The sequence below is a fragment of the Zootermopsis nevadensis genome, unplaced genomic scaffold, assembly GCF_977971745.1.
Source record: "Zootermopsis nevadensis isolate Lab colony 2312 unplaced genomic scaffold, Znev_1.0 Znev_ptg000020l, whole genome shotgun sequence".
In the NCBI taxonomy this organism is placed as follows: Eukaryota; Metazoa; Arthropoda; class Insecta; order Blattodea; family Termopsidae; genus Zootermopsis; species Zootermopsis nevadensis.
Window position 1 is genome coordinate 11,259,611 of NW_028259152.1, and position 25,132 is coordinate 11,284,742.

The 25,132-nt window shown below is 36.6% G+C and overlaps 1 protein-coding gene across 2 annotated transcripts in view; it reads right to left on the minus strand.

Annotated features, from left to right (window-relative positions):
• The window catches only part of GABA-B-R3 (gamma-aminobutyric acid type B receptor subunit 3), a 287,088-nt gene that overhangs the window by 140,791 nt on the left and 121,165 nt on the right, over window positions 1-25,132 (minus strand). For both annotated transcript variants that reach the window (XM_087351747.1, XM_087351746.1), the window contains one exon: window positions 6,433-8,016. In XM_087351747.1, coding sequence (XP_087207873.1) covers window positions 6,433-7,971 — 1,539 coding nt within the window. In that variant the 5' untranslated portion in view covers window positions 7,972-8,016. The remainder of the gene's footprint in view (window positions 1-6,432; window positions 8,017-25,132) is intronic.

The following is a 25,132-nucleotide window of genomic DNA, read 5'->3' on the forward strand; positions in this document are numbered from 1 at the left end:
TCCCAGCATATTTCTCTAAAATACATTTCAAAACTACTTTCTCATCTATGCAATTTACAAAATGGCTTCTCCCATGGATTTTTTTTTTTTTTGCTTTCATATCCTGTCTCTTTCTACTTTATCTGCAAAGAAATTAGGAGAAGTGTTTAAGTTACAAAGCTTTTATAAATTCGTCTCTTCTGAGTCCAAATATTTTTCTAACACGTTGTTCGCAGACCTCCTCAGTATCGTCCAAATTTCAGATTCTCGCGGTCAGTGTGAAGGTCACTTTCTTCTGGGATGTTGCGCTGTGTGATCTGGTAAAAATTTACCGATGTTTCAGAGGTGCTTGCTGAAACCATTATGAGGATGATCGCCCTAATCTACCCACCATATTCGATGTTGTTAAAACTCTAATGGCTGCTTAAAACAAAGTCGTTAAAAAATTTAGTAGGCCTAAACAAAGCAGCTTACAGCAACATAATCCAAATCACGGCCATGAGAATTTATGAGCTTGAGGCAACATGCGCCACATTTTATGCAAAAACTTAAGTACCTTTTAATAGTTTCGTTAAGATCTTTATTCACGTAATGAAAAGCAATGAGACAGTTTCAATCTCATCCTGCCGTTAGATAACAGTGAGAAATTATTTACCGTAACTAGGGATTTAAAATTTAATATGGTGAGGTGTTACATACGTAGCTACAAATTTTAAGATAAGCGTTTATGCTGAATATTAGTTAAATGGCGAATAATCATAATGCCAGATAGGTTTCAGGTTTATGAAATTTGTGCCAGCAAATTTGGCTTATAAAAGTAGATCACGTGTTTAAGAAGAATGTAAAAGTATAAATTAATGTGCATGTTATATGTATGAATGGATACCATAAATTAATATTTATATTATTTAAATTTCACACCAAGTACATAATCATTTTTTCTGTCACTTTTTGGGGTTTTAATTTCTGTGTCACAGCATCGTTAATTTATATATATTTGGTGGAGTACTCTATATAGTGATCTGTGGCCGCCTAACACTAGGTTCTCGCAACCACAGTCCTTACATTAGCTCTACCTCTTTACTACGACTATTCCTTAATAATACCGTGCCTTCTATCCCAGTTGCAGTTCTAAATTCCTAATTTTGCCCTGTCTTTTCCATCTTCTTCTCTACATTCTTGACGTCTATATCCGTCGTAAAGCTTATTATTTTCTTGAAGGCCAACTCTTCACAAACGGTAAACCACTTATTCCTCAGAAGTCGTTCCCTCCACCTAATCGGAATCTCTTTTTTTACAACACTATTCTAATGTGTGTACTTTGCATCATATAGAATTCATTTGTAAAAGGATATCTGTGGATACAAGGAAATAGTCTCTTTTTTGGTGACATCATATTAGGTTTTCAAAAGAAGTGTCAAGTAAAGATTTTGTTTCATTTACAGAATAACTCGCACCGAAATTAATTGGCCCGTACATGAAAAAATAAATATTTTAGAATTCGAATGTACCTTAACGAATGCGTTACACGTTTTGCAGTGTAAATTTAGAGACATAATTCTTTACCCTCTCGACATGCGTTTTTACTCTGATCTTTTATAATTCCTATAAGCAAACCCGTCTCCAGTGAAGTATCTTCTGTGTTTTTAAACAGGTTATGTAAAACTATTCGAGTTGTTTACTTTTTCATTTATTTATTTATTTCAATCAGCTAGAATCAAAATTATAATAAATTATTAATTGTATGATTCGAGATTTTCACAGCGGTGAGTACGAAGATTTCTGTCTTCTGGGTTGTTACGCCGTGTAGTATGGTAAACATCTACCATACTACATGGTGCAACAACGCAGAAGACAGAAATCTTCAAATTATTAATTATCGTTCAAACAAAATTTTCGTTTCTAGAAAAATCAACCAACAATTATTTGAAAAGCTTCTTAAAGAGTGGTTCAGTAATCTAAAATTGACGTTTCCAAACTGAGAATAGATTTGGATTTAATAGTGTAATTTAAAGAATCAAAGGAATAGCTATTGAAGGTTGGCGGCAATACTTGATAAATACGTCATATACACACATCGCAAATTAGTTTGTAGGTTGGATTTTGTAGTATATAGTAGGTTTCACACATGACAACTCTCAGGTAGGAAGTCCGTGTCCTTGAAATACGATACTTTTGAAAATGGTGGATGAGAAAAAGTTATTATTATTATTATTAACTAAAATTACAAAATAATAACATACACACATTACACAAAATAAAAACACAAGTATTTAAACACAACAGATAACCTAAAATAGATAACTTAAAAATTAATACGAACTAGACATAAGACAGTAACGAATTACATACGTCATGAACTGATGCACTCACATTTCATCACGACCTTCTCTTCACTTCACTACACTTATGAAGCCTTTCCATCCTCACCCCGCTTTACCTCACTTCACTGCACCCACTCATGTATTCCCTTCACTCCACCTCATTTATCACTTTTCTAACCTTCTTCCTAAAAGTACTTGGTTTACAGGAGAGAGTCCCTAAAACATCAGCAGGTAGCTGGTTCCAGAGTTGGATGGTCCTATTTACAAAGGAATATTTTCCGATATCTGTTCTTTGCTTTCTGTTCCTAATTTTCCGAATATGATCGACCCTGCTCAGATAGCATGGCCTTTGCAATCTGTCACCTGTAGCCTTCCATGCCCGTTCTCTCGTACACGCTTTGAAGAGAGCACATATACGTGCTATCTTTCTACGCTGTGCCAGGGTTCCCCAGTTCGAATCGCTCCTATGATATACAAATTTACATGCTTTCTTTTGCACCCGTTCTAACGCATTTATCTGCCCCTCCCTGTAAGGATCCCAGCACGCCGCCCCATATTCCAGAATCGGACGCACTAGTGATGTGTAGGCTAGACTTTTAGTGTTACTATTTCCCTTTTTGAGAACACGCATTGTAAAATGAAAGGCTTTCCAGGCTTTCTTCACCGTATAATTTACTTGATCAGCCCAGCTTAAATCGCTGCTTAAGAGTATTCCCAAGTATTTACAACTGCTCACTTCCGGAATTACTTGGTCCCGTAACGAATAGTTTAGTGGTTCCTTCACCCGACTTCTCGTAAAACTAACTGCCTTACTTTTACTTGGGCCAATTTTCATAGCATTTTCAATCACCCACTCCCCCAGACTGTTTAGGTCCATCTGCATCTTTTCTATATTTTTATTATTTACAATTTTCCTATATATTATGCAGTCATCTGCGAAGAGTCTAATAGTCTTCTCAATGTTCCTCCAAATATCATTTACGTACATGAGGAACAGAAGTGGACCCAATAAACTCCCTTGCGGTACACCTGGCATTACGCTGACTTCCTCTGATAATTGCCCTCCTACTCTAACTCTCTGCGTTAGGTCCAAAAGGAATTCCTTTACCCATGCGACTACCCTCGAGTCCACGCCTGAGGCCGCGATTTTCGTAAGCAGCCGATCATGAGGAACTCAATCGAAGGCCTTCGAAAAGTCTATTATAATAGCGTCTAACCTGCCTCCATTATCCAGTGAGTCTGCAATGTTCTGGCAAACCGTGATTACTTGACTTTCACATGAAAAACCCGGCCTGAACCCATGTTGACCCCCGAATAACCAATCCTTTTCCTCCCAGACTTTCCTCAGGTACGATGCTATAACGGCGTTGAAAGTAAAATATGGAGTTACTTAAATTGCGACAAAAAACCGTTAAATTTAGTGACACTGTTATGATGAACATTTTTATATGTAAGCGCAGAAGACACTTCGTCGACGTTGCTAAGATGAGAACCGTAGATGAACTATGTAAGATTCCAGGTTCACACGGAGGCGAGTTGCGTCATCATCATGGCGATCGCCCTAAAGATGGAGGCAGCAAACGCCTCTGAATCATCGGTAAGATTCTCCTATATTATACGGGGCAACATCCCAAAAGATTTGTCATCTGCGAATAACTCTTTGTTTTACAGACGGAAAAGGTACTTTGACATATGTTATAAAACAGGTAAGTCATTTAAAGATTACTCATGCGTTGTTACTACAGTTTATAGTGGTAGAAAAAGCACAAATAGCAGCAGTAGTAGCAGAGAGTAATCATTACTGTACAGGCAAAGTGACTAAACACAAACTGGACGACGGGGGTTCAAATTTAAAATAAAGACATAACACTTTTTCTTTCGTCACCACATCCAAAAAGCTCTTCGGTCCATCCAGCATATTATCCCATTACATGGTATTCTTTTCGGGAAACTAAAGCGACCTGATTCTGAAATTGGTCCATTTCCATCCACTTACAAAGTTTAGAATTATGTAATTAAAATCTTTTCCAAACACCCAACACACCCATAATGGTTTGACGTTTAGAAAACTCGGAGTTAGTTTCAACATCACCACCACCATTTCGATGAGGAAATTAGGGCGGCCATCACATGCATCCGCAGTGAACATCGTTCCTCTGTCTGGCTACACGTATGATAATGAAATTTTACTTATTACGTGTCTCCATTAGAAAAGCACGTAACAGCTTCTCTACTGAGTAATTTACCGTGACCTGCCAATAAACCGATTGAGCTGAAGTGGCAATTTCTTACAAGCTTTCCGTGATACGACTTCACAAATTCTTTGCGATGGGTTCATTCACCTACAAATCCTATAATGCGTTGAGAAATGACAAGCTCAGCGGTAAAGTCCCATTCATTAAGCACCTCAGAACTATGGTCTGACCGGTTTTCAGATAAAACTAATTCTCTTATCGTAAAGGCATTAAAACAATAGCAGGGTTACGAAGGCAGCCTCTATGTTATACGCAGGCCAATATGTAACCATGTTTTGAAACAGGCTTCCCTAATCGGACTAAAATAGTTCGGTTTGCTTTCATGTAAAGAAACGTAAATATATAACGTATCCGTATAATTTTCTATTGCTGAGACTTTATTCTTTCTATAATAAACAAAGCTCTCGAAACATTCGTAGTTCCATTACGTTCACTCTCGAGTAAACATATTCTTCTCTGGATTTTACTTTTCATGTTATAAACACTCAGGTCAATATACCACTTTTTTTACAACTGGGCATCTGTCTTAAGGTAGCGGAATTAATAATTTCTAGCCAACACATTTCGAATCAAAGAAAAAACTCTTTACAATATTTTCAATTATATTACTATCCTTGCATGAGATCCAATAACAGAAGACGCTGTAGGCCCACCATGAGCACACATATAGTTTCGTTTGCTTTTCTTGCTGCCAGAGTCGCCACCTTCAGAATGTACGAGGCGCTTCCACAAAGTAAGTTTCCCACTCGTCCCACAGCTAGCAAACCTTATATTGCGCGAAGCGACTGTGCGTACGTGATAGAGCAATGACGTAGCATGGCGCATGCACTAACGGCACTTCCCGCGTTCTCACAGTAGCATCGTTGCAGCTGTTGAAGATGGAGGTTCTTATTCCAGCTCCCGCCGACTGTGAAGTGCGGTCAGTGATAACGCTAGGCCGCACACGGCTCGACGGACAGCAAGTCTCCTGCAGGAGTTCAGCTGGGAGGTGTTTAATCATTCACCCTACAGCCCGGACCTCGCTCCCAGTGATTTCCATCTTTTCCTACACCTCAAGAAATTCCTGTCCGGTCAGCGTCAGCGTTTTGAGAATGACAGAGAGGCGGAGATGGTTGTCACACAGTGGTTCCAATCCCAGGCGGCAGACTTCTACGACACAGGTATTCAAAAGTTGGTCCCACGATATGACAAATGTCTCAATTCCGGTGGCGAATATGTTGAAAAATAGCTGGACACTTGCTGTATCTGTTGCAATAAATATTTCCATGAAATTGTGTTTTGTTTCTGTAAACGGCCCCAGGAAAACGTACTTTGTGGACGAGCCTCGTAATTTCAATATTTATCGCATCGCACGAACGGCGCTCTCGTTCAGTCAAGCAACAGCTTTTGCCTTAGAAACATATTATTATTTAAGCAAAATTTCTTACTTGTGTTTAAAGAAACTGTGTGTTAATTTCACTACCGTATTGTAGAAGATCATATTTGCTTTTAAACCCAGTTTGATAAAACCTGAAAATATGACGTGGTGAGGTGGCACCGTTGTAATCCCCTCCGCAAAGTTTATTCATGCAAAAAGGAGACGCTACAGATTGACGAAAGTTATAAATTTAATGCTTCGACAGTTCTTCACTTGGGCTAAAATCCTCCGGTCGGTATTGAAATGGGAGGAAATTTGTTCGTATCTCAAAGGTTCGACAGTAAGAGAGTTTTAAGTTTACACTTAGTCTTTATCAGACATAGACCTGTTTTTGACTTCACTAATATTTCATGTTAAAGCAGAAATTTCAATAAACTTATTTCTTTAGATTACCTGTCTACAAATCACAAAAATCAATTTCGCTGTTATACAAGTTGAAAGAAAACACGCCGGTTACCTTAGTGTCGTTTGTGATGAGTTCCAGCTGGTAGCCAGGAAGAAGATTCTTCTCGTTGATGTGGCTGACTGCAAGACGGGCTGCTGCCATTTCGCTGCGGCCTTCGGTTCGTTCCCCAGTGCGGGTCGTCATCTCAAACAATCCCAGCACAGTGATTCGTTTCAGATGGTCTGAAGAATTATTCGCTGAGGATATTGATCGTTGTGCTAACGCAGACGAAATGTTGGATGTCTTCCGAGTCTTGGCACTCTCAAGAGAAAATGACTTCATTTCAGTCAATGTCAGAGATGTATTGTCAGAAGAGTTTTTGTGTTTGTAAGTCCAATATGTGAGATCTTCAGAACGCGAAGTGTTGAAGGAAAGGGTTTCAAAAGCATTAACGGAATCTAATGTGGCGTTTCCAAAAGAAAGGGTATGTGAATGTCCTTTAGGGGTTGATAATACTGAGGACTTGGGAAGAAAGTCAGATACCACACTCATATTCGACGAATGTGTTCTTTCTCCGTCAAAGAGTTTTGAAATTTCAACAAATCCCAAAGATGTTACATGTTCAAAACGCTTTTCGGACTGTGTCTCCGGAAGTGACATGATGATTGAAGGCATGGGCGAGACACCAGAAAATGAGAAATCTGAAGCGTCTGTTGCCCCCAAATCTGACCCTGGCGGCGAATTACTTTCAGCTACTTGAGTAGCTGATTCATCAGAATTTTCGCATAATAGGTCTTCTAAAGAGTAACAAGGATTTGATTGTTCAAATTCTGAACTTTGCATTGCAGAATAATACGGATCTGAATTAACACCTACTGAAGGGTTTGAGGTTAATGAATGATATAATGACGAAATCGTAAAAGTTTCTGATGAAACGAATTGTGATGAAACATAATTTGGTTTCAAAGTAATTCTTGAAGACAATGGAGTACGATCATTTATGAATCTGGAGTCATCATCTTTGACACTTATTAGGATCGGAAGATCATTGGCTTTATCTTGTCTTTTCAAGTAGTTTACATTTTTTATAAATCCAGACTGAGGTGTGACATATTTTGTCCCTTCCAAGACGTCTGAAGTATCTGATGATAATAATAATCTTTTACGAAAAGAATGATCTGTAACTGGGGTTAATTCTGTAGCCATATTATTAGCTTCTGTATGGCTTCTGTAATCTTTAATAATCAATATTTTTTCACTGTTCGTAGAATGGGGTGATAGCGAATGTACAGTGGGACTGGATTTAGAAAACAAGGTTTTCCTTTGAGATTGTTTGATGTTTTTTAGCTGCAGTTTAGACGTCGACTCTGACGGTGGTATGTCTGACGTCCTGACAAACGAGTAGGGGTAAGTAAGAGCCATCTTTCTGTGGAAGATGTCCCCTGACTCTGTAAGGGCGGGTGCAGATGCAACACTCAGGATGAGAAGCAAAGTCAGGATGAAGGTAGATAGAACTGACAGTGGGTGATAACATAACCAGGGAGGAAGGACAAGAGTTTGGGACGGTGAGTGGACGAATGATTGCTGTTCTGGCGGCAACGTCATCACCATCCAGGCTCACGGAGAATTTGCTGCTGCCCCTTGATTGGCTTTCATCTGTAACAAAAAGAATTCCTTTCAGTAAGCTTTGTTACAACAGATGACCATTTAAATGTTAAACTAAGCATTTATTTAGAGACTGTCAACATCTGTTCTAAAAACAATCAGTATTTTAAGAATGAAATGCGTAAAAAGTTTGGAAGTACGCAGTTTGCGGATGTTTTGAGACAATGACGTATCAACCAGAATATCTAGACCTTACAAAAAGAGAGTAATAAGACAATGAAGTAAACTTCATGATGGGAAATTTTGCAATTTACACTTCAGAGGTTCAAGTAAGGACAATGAGATTGTTGTCACATGTATCAAACATAAGGAGATTAGAATTATATTCAAAATTTTAGTCAAAAAACCTAAACGGAGGAGACCATTTAGGAGATATTTCAAGAGTATACTAGCACGCTTCGGACTGGATTCCATAATTCTTGGACAAAACCAATAATGAAAGGAAATCTCCGTCCTTAGTACGTGTGCAATAACCACGTGGACACATAAAAATTTAAAATGGCCACGTGTGACTGAAACGCAGTTCGATAACAATTGTTAAGTGGGTAAGAGTATGTCTGAACCTGTCAGTTAAAAAAAAAACATGGAACTCTGTTAATGGCGAGGAATTTCTCTGCTAGCTGAAACACTATACGCTTCTCAAGAAGTTCCCTGCTGTATGGATGCAGTTTAATTTTAATGAAAAGACAAGCTACTAAACAACTGATAACTGCTTTTTAGCTTTTGAACAATGGAAAAGCTTTATATGTTGTAAAATAAACTATGCGTAGAAAAAGTCAAGGAAATTGTATCTTTGTAACCGTAGTCTGTGGTGAATGTTGGATCTATTGTTTTTAGCTATGTGGTCACCTCATACTACTTGAATGACGTCTAAGATGGAGCCATTCTGAATAAAGGCGGTTGAAGCGTGAATTCGTCCATTAATCTTATTCTTATTGTAAGGCTTCGCTCATAAGCATATTTTACTTCCATTATCATCACACAAGTAACTGAATGATCCTACTAGAATTTAACTGTTACATTACTGTGTTCTTCAATTCAATTCAGTTCAGTTCACTCTGAATTGAGTTAATTTACAAATTCAAGTTATTCTCAGACGAACCACAGTTTAATCCCTGTTTTCTATGTTTCTTCCATATACACAATAAAGTGTTTTATATAACTCATGCATCAACGTTGGTTCTGCTGTACATTAAACGTAATATTTAATATGATATTATAAATAAAATGTTCCCATTTTGGAACAAAGTGGTCGCGGCCTATTTTATGACACATGGAACGACGACAGCTGCAAAAATTCCGGTCAAGTCAGTTAATAACCTGATCTATAATTGCTTTTGGGATCTTCCAAATATAAATCATTATTTGTAATCAGTAAACCGCTATTTCTTCGGTAGAATTTTTATCATCATTATTGGTTTTACCAATTCACATGGCTGTTATACACCGTATATTAAAGAAGTGGTAACTTAAGACTAGACACTGTAGTATATTATTTGCATATTTTTTTCCTATTTAAATTTGTAAATGATAAATTGTTATTGAGGACTAGTGAATTTTCAACACTGATTCTCCAGGATAAAGACTTAAAAATAATATATCTTATAATTTGCAACTTTGACGATTGTAAGAGGAACTGGCTACAACAAAGCCAGAACACAATTTCATGGAAAACCAAAGTAGATTAAAAACGTTGGGGAGAAAATATTGTGGACGTACGACGAAAAATTGGAAAAACTAGTTGCAGCTAGCGAGAAGAGGAACAGAAAATTAGCTTAATTTTCCTTACTTCATGGCGATAACAGAATCACAATGTAAACCATAGGTTCTTTTCTTCGTTTAGGTCAAAATTAAACTTGTACAAAACTCTCTCCCATTTCGTGGAAATAATTAACATAAAACAATAAATTTAAAACAGCACATCTGCTTATTATAACAAGTAATGTTATTCTTTAATGGTATTCAAATCTGCACTGAAGCACGTTATCCTCCACTGAATCGGCCTGTTGGATTTTAATACAGTAAAGTACAGTGTGTTTTCACTAGCAAACTAATAGCAATCATTTCGCCGAAAGGCATGTTGTCTACAATCATGTATAACTATAATTAGTTCCGTGAAGCAATGAAAAATAATTGTTAACACAAATTTCAAATCTCTACATTTCGAAGATCAGTTCGTGATGCCACGAATTCATTACATGTTTTTAGGGATTATCCGAATGGTACAGATATTATAAAAAACATTATATAAAGATAAAGAATAAATTACAATATCAAAACATATAATGTATGTGTGCTACAAAAACGTATATGCATGTAAAGAAATTTGCTCCATGTATTTTTGACATAACATGAAAGTGACATGTATATTTATTGATAACAATAAAAATGTGATGTCACCGCATGATAGTGTGTATAATGACATATGTGAAGAAATTATGAACAAACATATGAGGAAAGATGTGTTACACTACGCTACAACCTGCCGTGAGAATCTCAAATTCAATTATATATTAATGATATATATTATGGGATATGACGCCGTGTGGACTCATAGTACAAAGTCTAGCTATTCAAAACTGAAGACGAAGACAGTATTTTTTTCTCCGAAACGTTTTTATGAACAGTCGTCTGAATGCCCTCGGTTACGCGATTTTCAGTTCCCCTTCAGGAGCCACACAACCAGCGTGATGACTTGTATAAGACCAACTTATTGATCAGTCTGGTTTAATGCAGCGTGCTGAGAATTTATATTGTTTTTCACAAAATTGTTTCATCTACAATAAAGGGATATTTGACCGAATTGCTTAAAAATAAAGCGCAATGAGTGAGGGGGCATGCCCGTCCGGAAGTCAGTTCGTATTTTGATACATCTCATCTAGAAAACAATTTAAAAGACATAAAATTTAGTAACATAAGAAGCTATAAGATGGCGAATTTAATATACATGAAACAGAATAGTTTCATTTTTATTAAAACATATTACGTTTGTTTTCCGGCTAAAATTACAATGTAATTACAGTAATTAGGGCTTAGATAAGGAAGTTCCTCATGAATTATTCTCATTAAATGACCAAATCTGTGCAGTAGAGACGTCCGTGAAAAGCTGAGAGTAACTCCGCTTCACGAAACACTAAGGTTATTTAAAGTGTTCGCTAAACTTAACCCTGAGCTAACTGAACCAACCCCATTTACATCTTCAATGATATTTATTCCCGAATTACTATTAGGTATAAATATTTTCATTTTAAAACGCCTCAGAATACAAGATCACGAGGTCTGTTCACTAGTTTAAATATTTACTTGTATACAGCTTATCTCTGTCTTCTTCTGTTACTTCTTCAATTCATGATATCGGCATTCAATCGCGTTCTACGTCATATAAAATACAGCAGTTGTATGTTAAAAATGACATGTAGCGTAAATGATGTACAAAATACTGAAAGATACATATTGAAAGGATTAGTGAATTTATTAAAACAGTTATATTTTATTACACACTGATTTGTTCCTTTTTCAGTCAACAAGTCAGAAACATTGTCAAAATATACAAACATTAATTAATTCTGCATAAATAAAATTTTATGAAACGAATGGATACCAAGTTGATTAACTATCCAGTTGTAAATTCCTTGATAAATTTGATGTTCAATTTAATTTGACGTGTAACACGTTTACGGGCTACATTTCAGGCTCTTAAAGGAGCAATATACAATTTAATAATGAAGAAACTCAACCATTCTCATTAGCTTCATCTTATAAATTCAAGATATTGTAACAGGGATTACATCGCCAGTGGTAAGTAAATAATTGCCTGTAAGTCGTAGAAGTTCAAATTTCAAAATTTCGAAGGTTCTTGTAAATCAAGTTAACTGATTTTAAAAAGTGTAAATATAATAGAGTCACTTGATTTGCATAGTATCCTTTAAGCAGTGCTGGTGTCTTCTTCATGTTATATGCAGTGTATTAATTTCTACTACGGGTCCCGTCCATCTTTTGTTTTCTTTGCTGAGTGTGCTGCCGCATTGCTGTACGAGTCTTTACTAGAATATTACATGTAAATTAATGGCCTAAATTTGAAACAGTACTTAAAATAACATCAACCAGCTAACCAACCAACATATATTTTTAAATATATGTATATCGCAGATTAATGATCGTATTTATTTATCATTCCGTAATACACAGTCAAGCTTGAATTTATGTTATTCTGTCAATAATTATTTTCTGATGAAAAACTGAATCAGTAGACAAGAAAGAAAACAATATTTAAATATATCTTGATCAATTTCGGTGAAATCTATGGTAAGTATATACACCTACATTATACTGCAACTCACTTGTTTGTTTTGTTAATAGGATTAATAAGAGAATAATTAGAGCCAATAAATAAATCGTATGTTCAGTAACGCATTTATTTTATTACATTGCCTTAAAAATCATCACCAATGTACACTTGTCTATAAAGACATAACGAAAAACGTGAAGGGTCTTGGTCTGAACCTTCACGTTACTTTTGCCTGTTTTCTTAAAGTATGGAAACTGCACAACGTGTTTAGTGTTAACGGAAATAACCACTACACTAATTTATTTATTACAAATTATTTTCTATCTTGTGCTTATCATGTTTATATATTTAATATTCCTATCCTTCGACCATTCTATATTTAATTTTAATATTTAAATTAACTTTTATTTTACCTTAAGTCTAATTTACACGGGTAAGAGTTTTTGGACCCAAGTGTTTGAATCCATTAAATTCTCCAGGGGGAAATAACATTCCACTGTAACTGGACTTCATGTGGAGACTGGAGTTATTGTTTACCATTTCTTAAAAATAGCTTAATTAAAGTTTCACGCGTTTCAGAGATGTATCAGCATAAAAGTTTTCATGAGCAGTCATTTAAGGTCGCTATTACAATTAAGTGTGCCTGGTATATTGGTGCTTTTGATGACTAAATGTCAAAAGCAGAAAGTTTTAACAGTACAAGTGTAATGGAAATTATGCAGTATATAAGATTCATATTTATTCAGACTTTAGCCAGTCTATCGACAGGACGCGCGCTGAAAGTGGCGTTCGGGATTCGTTAAATCATGCCTAAATTTAATTCTCAATGCATCCAATATATTGTTTCTTTTAAAATCACTAATCTTCTTCTGGCCTCCACAGATTATTCAGCTTGCAGGGCAATGGTCTCCATAGATCTCTACATTTCCATATTTTGTAATGAAGCGTACGCTTTGGAAATTTTTTGTCCATCGCCCTGATGACGGAGGCAGTATGACCTCCGAAACGTTGGTAAACATCTACCAGACTACACAGCGCAACAACCCAGAAGACAGATATCTTTATACTCACCGCTGTGATAACCTCAAATCTTACATAAGTATAACATTAATTTCCAGAAGAATTAATTGTGTAAAAAGCTTTACGCCTACGCGGACTCGGGTAGAATAGTCGGACGATCGTATCGTCATAAGGAACGTTAATTTACTTTCCACGGCTGCGCTGTCTAGTAGACACTTTTTATATAACGTTACATATTCTCTAATAATATTTAACAACTTTTGCGTAGTTTAAACAGGCTATACTAGGAATCACTTCTGTAAATGTTTAAAGAAAATGTTCCTTAAGTTTCTTCATCGTCTTGTAAGGAACAAAAACATTATTTAGTTTACACAACTGTTCTTTCCACTGCCTTTTATTAATTTATGAAGATAAATTCCTGGAACTTGAACTCATGGCGATTGAAGAGAAGAAAATTTCTGGCTGGTTTTCCTAAAAGCTCTGCATATGACCTTCACATGTCAGGTTTTACAGCTTTTTAGCCTTGTTTCTGTATTTTATAAGAAGAGTTGCCGGTTAGTTCTTGTGCGAATTTGCTAGTGTCTCTTGCAACGTCCAAGACGAAAATTTTCACGAATCTAGATATCAATTTAATTCAATTTAAGGTTATATTTCTTTAGTTGTATTCCTTATTTGTTGATAACATTGAGCACCTTAGCGACTTGCGAATTTCTGAAGGAACAGATACCCACACTTAGGGTCCTAAATTTTGTTTGGTGATAAAAATTATATGAATGATAAACAAAAGCCTGACGTAAGATTTAAGGTTCTCATGGCTGTGAATATGAAGATAAATCTTCTGGCTTCTTTCAATGGCACATCGTCCTGATGATGAAGACAGTAAGCACTTTTGAAACATCGATAATTTTCTACCAGACTACACGGCGCACAGTCAACTTCTTAACTCATGACGACCAAATTAAGTATTCGTTTTTAACCAAATAAACGGGGTAGCTACTCAGTATTTACAGCGGTCCGTGCTGTATATAGCTCACGAGGTTACTTGTCGGCCCCTGAGTGCGGCGGCTAGGGTTCGAGCCCAGATATTAGGTGTGGGATTTATGCGGACACAGACAGATTTTTCTAATAGCCGTTCGGTTTTCATCTATCAATATCATTCTACTTCTGCTCCATATTCACTCATGCGACTATTATCTGTAGGATGAACAATGGACCCTGTTCCAAAGAAACAATGTGACCTCGTAACAAAAACAATGGGCTAGACGGCCTGATTATATTACCGTTAAGGACAAGATATCTCTTTAACACAAAGTCAAAACAGGTCATGTGGTTCAGATAACTTCCCATTTGGTTAACACAAAGAGTTTTTTCCAGGAGTAAGGCGGCCGGAACATGAGGCTGGCAACTCACTTTCATCGAGTGATAAGATTGAGAACATATGCAGCGTTGCATTCACTACGTCCATCCGTGTTCGTGACGTGTACTTACTTGAAGACGAGACTCAGATACATAAGGATAAGAAACCTTTTTGTTCAATATGTACTACACGGAGAACACAGTACTATATTAAATTCTACGTCTGACTACATATTATTTCGAATGTGATGATATTATTACAGAACTGTTTCCACTCGAGTAATTTCTTTTTCAAAATATGTTCCAAGAGATTCATACACGATTTCGGTTGTAAAGCCTCAAGCGAAGTAGTAACTTGAGACCTCGGCGAAGATAAGGCGATATTAAGTGATGGTGTGTGTGGATGTGGATGTAGATTAATCCATGTGACAGTTTCTTACGAACACTGTTAATTAAAGATGAAAAATTCATTAGCTACGTGAATAAATGTCATCTTTTGATGCGCCATGAACTTAATTAGCCCCCAAGAACCTAAAGACTGTGGAAATCGGTGTATCTGTGGTGCTATAGCTGGGTATTCCAGAACTAGACTATTCGAACATTGGTAAAACTAGCAGACACGTAATTATTTATTTATTTTCATTTTCTAAAATCTGAATACATCTCGACGGCTTCCTTCTAAATCCGGATCAACTCGGCAATCATAATCAACTTTCTAAATGATTTAACTTTGCATCGAAGAGTCTGAAGTAACAGCAAAGAAAGTACCATGATTTAAAAATACGACGGGGCATCATTTAATTACGTCTTTCGTGGCCTTTATCAACCAGTGAAATTCAATACAATAATATAATAGTCAAACAGGCACCACAACAATTTAGTTCCTAATGCTTTCGATTAATTATACTTAATTATACTCTAATTTCATTTGACGCTACATAAATTTGTAGCTGACAGATACTTATCAATGACACTAAAAATATAGGCTGATATAAATAATAGGATGTGAGGTTCTGACTAAATGTACTGGTTTAGAATACGATCTACTGGCAAACCCTTGTGAGACACGGTAATGAACATTCGGATTTCATAGGAAGACAGATATTTCGTACGTGACTGAGCAACTGTCAGTTTTTCAATAAAGACTCTTCTTCATGAAATTAGTGAAAAAAAAAATATATATATATATAACATAACTTTTGCAGTAAATTAGTTTATCAGTAATTGACCTGTATCTGCAGTAGATTAACCTGGGTTTAAATAAGGCATTTACGTTCGCAAAGAACACATTTGGAAAATATGTGTACTGTAAGTATTGCAATGCATCCTTCCGCTGTTATGGATGTTTGAAAAATATGCCGTGTTAAATTATATTCTAGTGGCGAGCTTTAAACACAGCGTGATCATTCATATTTCATAGGAAAAATACAGCTCTTGACCACATGAGCTGTAAACTTTTCAAGGACTGTTGTCAAGACACAAACAGCATAGATGAAAAAAGTAGTAAAAAGAAGGAAATTTATGAATGGCTATAGAGTAAAACAAGGAACAAATGGAAATTTACATATAATGTTACCTGCAATAGGGTTTTAGTGGCTGAAGGGCGTGTTTCTGAGCTCACTTGTCACACATCCGAAAGCAAATCTTTACGAAAACACGAGCTTTTTAAAGTTTCTAACTGAACTGAGTAGGACATAAGACTGAAGAAGCGACGCTGGCATTCAGTATGCTCACCAGAAATAAGCCACGTAAGTAACTTTATTTCGCAATCAAAATTTTCAAAACCGTTGGGTCCCGTTGCTTGGCTATTGAGATCACCTGACGTATGATTTGAGGTTTTCACAACTCAGAAGACAGAAATATTCTAGATCACCTGACCTTTGAACTACTATCTTCGGGGATATATGAAATCTCTGGTGCATGCAGTAAAATCGAGAACCAGGTTTGAGCTGTCAAATCGCTTAATAGACGCTGTTATTCATATGAGAGACGATCAAACCTAACCTATTCTGAGATCTCTTGCTTTCATTTCACGAAAGGTCAGAATATGTATAGATAATCATGGAGATCATTTCGTGCACGTATTTTATTAACAAGAGCATTAATAATTACTTCATAAAATTTCTTTACTATTTATACAGTTTTGTGCAATTGAGTTAAATTAATAATATTTATAACATGTAAATTTATTGTATAATTATTTAGTAAGCAACCTTAATTTATAACGGGCCTAAGTTTATCTCACCTTTCCGACTGTAATTGAGCCCAAAAACACGTCCTTGAGCGACGAACATCCTATTGTGGGACATCCTTCAAAATACAAACGCATGATAGCGGATAAAGAGAGAGAAAGAATTCACATATTTCACCACATTAATGGCAATTCTGGAAACAAAACCAAAAATAAAATGATGATAATGATTATAATGAAGAGGGAAGGCAATGGAAATATTGATATTTATAATTGCCGCTGGAATAACAGACGAGCAGGAAAATAACTCTAATGGTATGAATTCCGGCCAGTGGTCGGGGAATTGGTTAAGACCCTGGGATACTGGGAACGACCCGTTCTTCAGAGTGCCTGAGCACTGCGGGTCCCAACTTTTTCGTTGGCTTTGATCTGTAGACATTTGGTAGGACTCCTTGGACTAGGGATCGGCCCGTCGCAAGGAATCTACCTGTACACAGGACAGCACAACACAGGAAAACCCGGACAAACATCCATGGGTTGAGTGGGATTCGAACCCACGGTCCCAGTGTCCAAGCGGCACAAGGCCCACGCCTCAGACCGCGCGGCCACTGCGGACCCCTGGTTAAGTCCCACCGCCTAAAAATACGTTGTAAAGATGTCCTTATGTCCAAGCATCATGTAAATAAATGCGTATATGGGGGAAGAAAGAAAACCTCCAGGCATAAAAGACACATGAGATGTAAAAGCAATCAGAATTACGCTACGATTGAATTCTCATTCACGCTTCTGATAGAAAGCTGATTAGAATCCACGACAGGCGACAAATGTAATGGACTACCTGCATGTGCAGTGAATAGGACAGTAGTCGATACACTAACTGGCGACATATCGTCCGTCAGTTGAAATATAAATTAAATAAGGAAAATTACTTCTACATTTGAAGGGTGTGCCAAAATAATCCTTTTACTCAATCCATTCTCGCAATAAATAGTTATTTAGAAAGTATGTTATACTTGACACCCACAAAAGGGTTGTTAATTTCGATATATGAAATATCGATGTGTCACATCACGCAATACGTAGCCGATAAATATTTCCGTAATTTCCACGATTTCTTTTATTTGTAATTTATAACTTTACAAAAGCCATGGCGTTATCATATATTAAGAAACGTTATTTGACCTCTTGGTTACCTTCAGAATTTAGAATACTTAAATTCATAATAAAACTTGATAGTAAAACACATTTTGCCAATTAAATTTTACTGTGTAGTGATGAAGCATGTGGAGTCAAAGGTTAAAAACTATAATGCAATACACTGAACTTTAACATAAATGGCCATTGCACATTAAAAAAATATTTGTACGCCATATATAAAATATCTTCTTGTGACAAGACAATAAGACGTATAAAAATACCATAAAATATTTTCATAGTACCCGTTCATAAAATATCCACATATTGTAAGACGTAATTTTATGGATTGTCATGCCGAATAATCTGGTAGACGTTTACCGACGTGTCAGAGGTCTTTGTTGCCTTCAAAATCAAGGCAATCGCCTCTAAAACGTCGCCAAACGTCTACCAGATTACACGGCGCAACAACCCAGAAGACAGCCATCTTCAGACTCACCGCCGTGAAAACCTCAAATCCTATTAATTAATTTGTCTTTTCATTGCACACTCAGTCACATGTTCTACTATAATATTTCTGTGGTGCTGCAATAAACATGATAAATTGGGGCTCACAATATTATTTTAGGAGCTAATTCGGATATTCTTCCCTGTTCTTTGTAAGGAAATATTAAAGAACTTGCGGCCAGTAGGGACGAAACCTACTCTGGTGTCTGCTAGTGTCTGATTTAATTAATGAAAGTACTCTAACTTAAGGATTCTCAAAACGCAGGCCTCGCACGTTTTGTGTTGCCCATGTGCCTATTATATATTATGTCTACTCTGATAAAAAGTATTTCTCTGGTATCAGAAACACATGAAGTTAATGCCAATATTTAGCAGTAACTATCCCTCTGTGCAACTCTAGGTTGATTATCAAATAAAGAACGTGGATGTGTTACTAATAAACACTTAGGTGGATGCAAGCGAATCACAACAGAAATTATACATTATATTGAAACGTTACAAGAACAAAAGAGTGCGATATATGTACCCAATGATTTATTTTGTTGAGGAAAGTTACTGATTTGTAAACCTGTTTATAACAATACATTAGTAACATTAATAGACCGTCACGAAGTTCCAATAAATTGCTCTTGTTTATAATTTTGCTGCAAATAAGTCTGTTGGTAAGAAAGGGTGCATATGTCCACGGGTCTGGAGAAGGATGAGAATTCCTGTTCCAGCATACATCACAAAATTTCGTGCTTCAAGGTCACAACGAGACCAGGCGAGTAAAGTCAGCCCAGAACTTGCAGCGCAGCAAAGCAATGCTGTACTGCTGACTTAGAGACGTGTGGGATGAGGGTTAAGTCTCTCCGTGGCTTCGAAACAAATAATTTTGTGACGACTACTGTACCAATTCTATAGTTGATATAAGCACAACACACTTATACAACTGACGAAAGTTTTTATATACATTACCGATTCTCACAAAAAGAATGTTAAAATACATCCTTAACTATAATACTAAATGTAGATTAGTAGTCAGCCAAGCATATTTAACACGGGAAAGAGCTCTTGGGATATGTAGGATGTCCCAAAAAAATATATATTCATACATTCAATAACAGAAGATTTGAGGTTTTTACAGCGGTGAGTCAGAAGATAGCAATCTTCATATTTTAATTAAGTAAAAGAATATATATATATATATATCAGCATTTGCACAGTGAAATAGCTAATCTAATGTAGGTGTTAAAAATGACCATCGTCTATGTCTTTCATAAACACAACACGCGGGGATCAGTAAGGAGATTAATATTCCAGATTATACTGTGTATACACCCCACGCAGTAGGATTTTTGTTAGCGCAAGCTTAGCCTAAAGACCCAAACTAACACAGCGCGTTTCTTCACGGCTGCGCTGTGTAGAAAACTACCTGTCTTATAGCTTAAAAGTACAGGTGGTACTTTGAGCCAGTCTGGGCATGACTCTGAAAAGATAATTTAGTTCATAGCCTGCCACTTTACTGGATGAGCTAAAAAGACATTAGTCCTTTTACGACACATAAAACGTAAAACCTTTTATAGCTCCCTTGCAATTAGATTTAAAATTCCCGGAAATTTTAAATCGTGGGATAAATGGGGAAATGCAAACGCTTAATTTCGAGCAATAAAATGTTAACCTAACCTACTTCGAGAACTGAAGGACATAACACTTAAAATAACTGGTAGATTTATTAGATTATTTCTGAATTTGAGTAAAAGTATATTTCATTGCATACACTGTTTAGGCCGTGTTAAATGTATTCCTCGTCACTACGTCATGCGTGGATGGAGAGAGCATCCAAACATGGAGCGTAACTGCGAATGTGTTGAATAAGCAGTCGAGGACAGCTGACAAGGGTAGTTTTCAGCTTGCGGGGTTGGTTGAAGGGCTAACAGCTCCACAACGTATAGGGAATACCAAGTTACGAAATCCTACATAGGGCCTTGGACATTCATCACGGGATCTTCGAAACGGCCTAAGTAACGAAAGGTGACATGAAATTTTGAACGTGGAGTTTCTGTAAGTCAGGTTCTTTTAAAAATATAAAGAAATTTATAAAAATTTAAATTAGATTTAATAGGAGTACAGGACGTCAAATGGACAAGAGTCCTACTAAAACTACAGAAGATTATAAATTCCTCTGGAAACAGAAATGTTGTTAATTTTGAGACAGATTTCTTAGCGAAATTTGATAATGAGGAGTTTTATTAGAATTTATCGCAGTCCAATTTTGGTTACGCTTGTAAAAACAGGTAAGACCTATAAACGGTTGTACCCTGGAAAGTGATTGGGTGGGGAATCTCCATCCAGATAATTTCCGTATGTGAAATCCCAAGCCGGGAGATTCTTTGCCATTTACAAGGGACAAATGTCATATCTCGAAAAACGTGCCAGAATTGTTTGCCTACATTTTTACGTTGATTTTTATTCTTCTTTTTCTATTCCACCTTCTTTCCTTCCTTGTTTATCTTTTCCTTTATTTTCTATTTGCTTCATCCTTCCTTTCATATTACATCTGTCAGTAATAAGAAATTTGAGGTTCTCATTGCGATGAAGAACTCCATGATGGTCTCCTGGGTTGTAAAGCCTAGTTGATTTGCGAGTATATACCAACGTTTAGAAGGAACATACTACCTTCATCTTCAAGGCAAACACCTTATTTCTGCCTCCAGTTCTGTATCTTTTTCATCTTATGATCTCTCGCTCTCTGTATCTCTCTCTCTCACTTTGTTTGCACTTCTAGCAAGTTTCATGATAAAGGTTTTCCTGTTGAACCATCTGCAAGTCAACTTCTCTGACAACTATGAGAATATAAGTGGCAAGTCGAATCAAGAGAACAATCTGAAAACTAAGACGTTCCTACCAACTTGTCGCGAAGCCAAGATACAAGAATCAGTTTGCAGGCTCTGATGTACAGGTTCATAATCCATCTGATTTTAAAACATTCTGCGTTGAATGTCAGTGTAGCTGCACTCAGAATATCGACCCCATCCCAAACATCTTCTAATGCTTGATGACGCAACCCGCTCAAGCCATTGTTTCACGTTCGCTTCACTTCCACACTTAGGGCACAGGAGCATAAAAAAGTTGTTGCTGGACGGATTGAGAGTTTTTTTTCGGCCACGTTCATTAAAATTGCTAGAGATCAGAACTGAATGTAACATATCGATTATTCTTGAATGCTTATAACCTTAATTCAATGTACGAAAAACGGAAGTGATTTCTGTAAAAAAAATTCCAAGAATCTTGAGCGACTTCACGGAATAATTAATAGCATTTCCACCAAATGAGATGTTTATGGAGAAGCGAAATTTCATAGGTGGTTAAAAATCCAAACATCCATGCTTTAGGTGGTATTCAAAATCGCCACTATCCTGTTTGCTCCAAGTGCCTTAAATCATTCACATTTATATATAACTAAATTACTAACCGACTATCTTGTTCGTAATTAACTAATTAATTACTAATTAACTAACTAATAAACTCCTTAACTAAACTGATAAGGTCTAACCCCACGATAGGGTCCTCTCTGAACCAACTGATAACAATTTATTTTGTAAAAAAGTCTTTGATTTCAAAATATCCAAATCTTCATCTTTGTGTTCACAAAAGTGTCCATGTTCCTACATCTAGTAGTTTAATCCAATTTATATCATCACAACGCATATCTCCCATACCCATTTTAATATTATACTCCCAACATAGCCTCGATCTTTTAAGTGTTCTGCTCTGTCTTGATGGTTAACAAATGGGCAGTTGTCCGTTTCCTTAAGCACACCATGAAGGCATACTAGGAGGACAGGCAAAACTCAGCGGATTATCAAATTGGGCATTACGTTCAGGCAAATAGTCAACTTCAGGCTCTGGCTGTATTAATCCCGACGAAAGACAACAAAGTATCAACTAAAGAAACACAGGATGCCTCAGAACCAGTCTGAACACGATGAGGAATATAATAATCTTTGCCCTTCCAAGAATCTAACATCGGATATTCAATTCGAAATCCGTCAATTTACTGACTTAGCTGCATCCGTCCTCGTCTTCCAACATAAAATCTGCTTGTGTTTGTTCCGTTCTAGATAATTCGCCGACTCTTCTCGTATACACGTATTCGGCTTTACTAACAACATTAAGAGACGACAGGATTTTCCTCCTGTAACGTTTCGGCAATAATTTTAATAAACAAGGCATAGGACAATGTTCAAGGCATTTATAACCCACAAATTTGTAGAGTTTGTATTTGCTGGTTATTCCACACACCTGGTACCAGATATTTCTCGGAAAACGTGAGTCTTTTGTTTACCCATGGCACTACAACTCTGCTTTAACGGCCATAAAAAGCTAAAAATAGCAAACAGAACTCAGACTTTGCAATGGAAAACTAAACGCCTACGGTTCTATATGCGACTGCAGACTTCAACGTGCCTTTATTTTATATTCCCTGCGTAATTGTCTTTACAACCCGAGGTGGATTAAACGTGTTGCCATATTTCTCTTACCCTAAACACAAAATCCATTTCCTCGCATTCACACGCCCTGACAGAACGCAGCTCATGCAAACCCATCATAAATTTTCACAATATTAAAAACTATCCAGTTACGAGAAGCTAGCAATATTTTTTATTCCGTATACATCTGAATGTTATCCGCCCATGTTCTTGTATGTCTTCCAAGTGGCTACTTTGTGAGAGGTTTCCCACTAAAACTTCGGATACATTCTTTGTTTCCTCCATTACAAGCTCACTGTCGACCGTTATCTCTCACCGTCCGTACATTGTTTTAGTGTCTTGTGTAAACAAGGAAGGCGCTCAATATATCACAAATTTCCCACTTACTTCAACTTTGATAGAAACAAATATTTTCTTGAGAACTTGTTTTCAATGAGGTTCATTTCATAGTCTTCCCTTAGAGCAAAATACGCCACACACGTATGAATTAACTAACAGGGTATTATTTTATGCAAATTTATCCTTATCCATTAAGAGAGAAAAACTGAACATAAAGATTTGAACTGATCAACTTCAGAAATGTTCAGAATTTGTTCATCTGATTTCATCATGACCTCATTTATATTTAATACACATTTTTCTAAATATTTACATTTAGAAACATTTTAAAGTAATATATGACACAAGACTTATGTTGTCTGTAATAATGTGTCACACGAAAATAGATATTAATGTAAACGAACAGAGAAGAAACAAAAAACATTGGAGAGTGTAACAAAATATGGTCGACAAAACTGTTCGAGTAGCGAAATGAATAAAGTTACTCGAAAAATTGGCTGGACATGCAATCACATTGAGCAAACAAATTTCATACAAAATTTTTCTGGTATAATTAACCTCTCATAAAATTGCACATGGAAGAAGACTGGAAGCAGATGGACCTATCTCATTATCGTATATTAACTATTAGAGCTATGTTAAATGTTCCCTTTTGTTACAAAATAGTTATGTGGAGTTTTCTAAATATGACACCTTAACTTCTCAAAATGCCAAATAAATGTAACGCAATAGCAGAACCCCGGACAACACAATTTATGTAAAAGATGGCTGTCTTCTTCGTACTCACCGCCGTTAGAACCTTAATCTCACAAGTTGTGAATGGAATGCAGATTTAAAAGCAGAAAGGAATGAAACGTTTTCAGTTTTATTGGATGGTACAAACTTAACAGTAGTGCTGAAGTGTGAAGAAGTATTATTCCCCCCTCCACATTATCTACGCCCATGCTATGGGATAGGAGTTCAGTGTTGGAAAGGTCAAGTCGCATAGAACATGCTGACATTTAAGTCACCACAACAAACAGAAGCAAGTAATACAAAACCTACAATGATTTATGAAGGCACATTAGGTTTAGAAATAAAGACTTACTTGCATGCATGTATGCATATGTGTGTATGTATGTGCTTATTATGAGTTATTTGTGTAGGTGTGAAACACGGTTATCTGTTTTGTATGACGACTATCAAGTATCTGTTGAAATCATTCAGGACAATACAAGGTAATGTAAGGGCAATGGTGTTTGTTTACACAAAGTAATAATATTTTCCCTTGTATTGTGCACGGGTCAAACATGATCTCTTACTTTGATTGTTTGAAAGTAAATTGAAATTACGCGGAAACAAGGAGTTGTGGAAATATTTTGAACTTTTGAACACCAGAAAGATAAAGCAGGTTTGAAATTTGGGATATTACGTCGGTAAACATCTACCAGACCACACGGTCGAACAACCCAGAAGACAGCCATCTTTAAGTCTTACTGTATTCTACCTAAAATTTGAATCTGCTTATCTAATTAATAGGTCTATTAAGATAAATAATTGCTTCTAGATTACAAAGGTCAGACTATTAATGTGTAAGTCCCTTAAATACAAAATGCAACAGTTGACTGTTAAATAAATTCTAACTTGCATTTACCGACAGCCGTCACAGTAGCCGCGCGGTCTGAGGCGTAGGCCTTGTGCCGCTTGGTCACTGGGACCGTGGGTTCGATTCCGACTCAAGCCATGGACATTTTGTCCGCATTTTTCTGTGTTGTGCTGTCCTGTGTACAGGTAGAGGCCTTGCGACGGGCCGATCCCTCG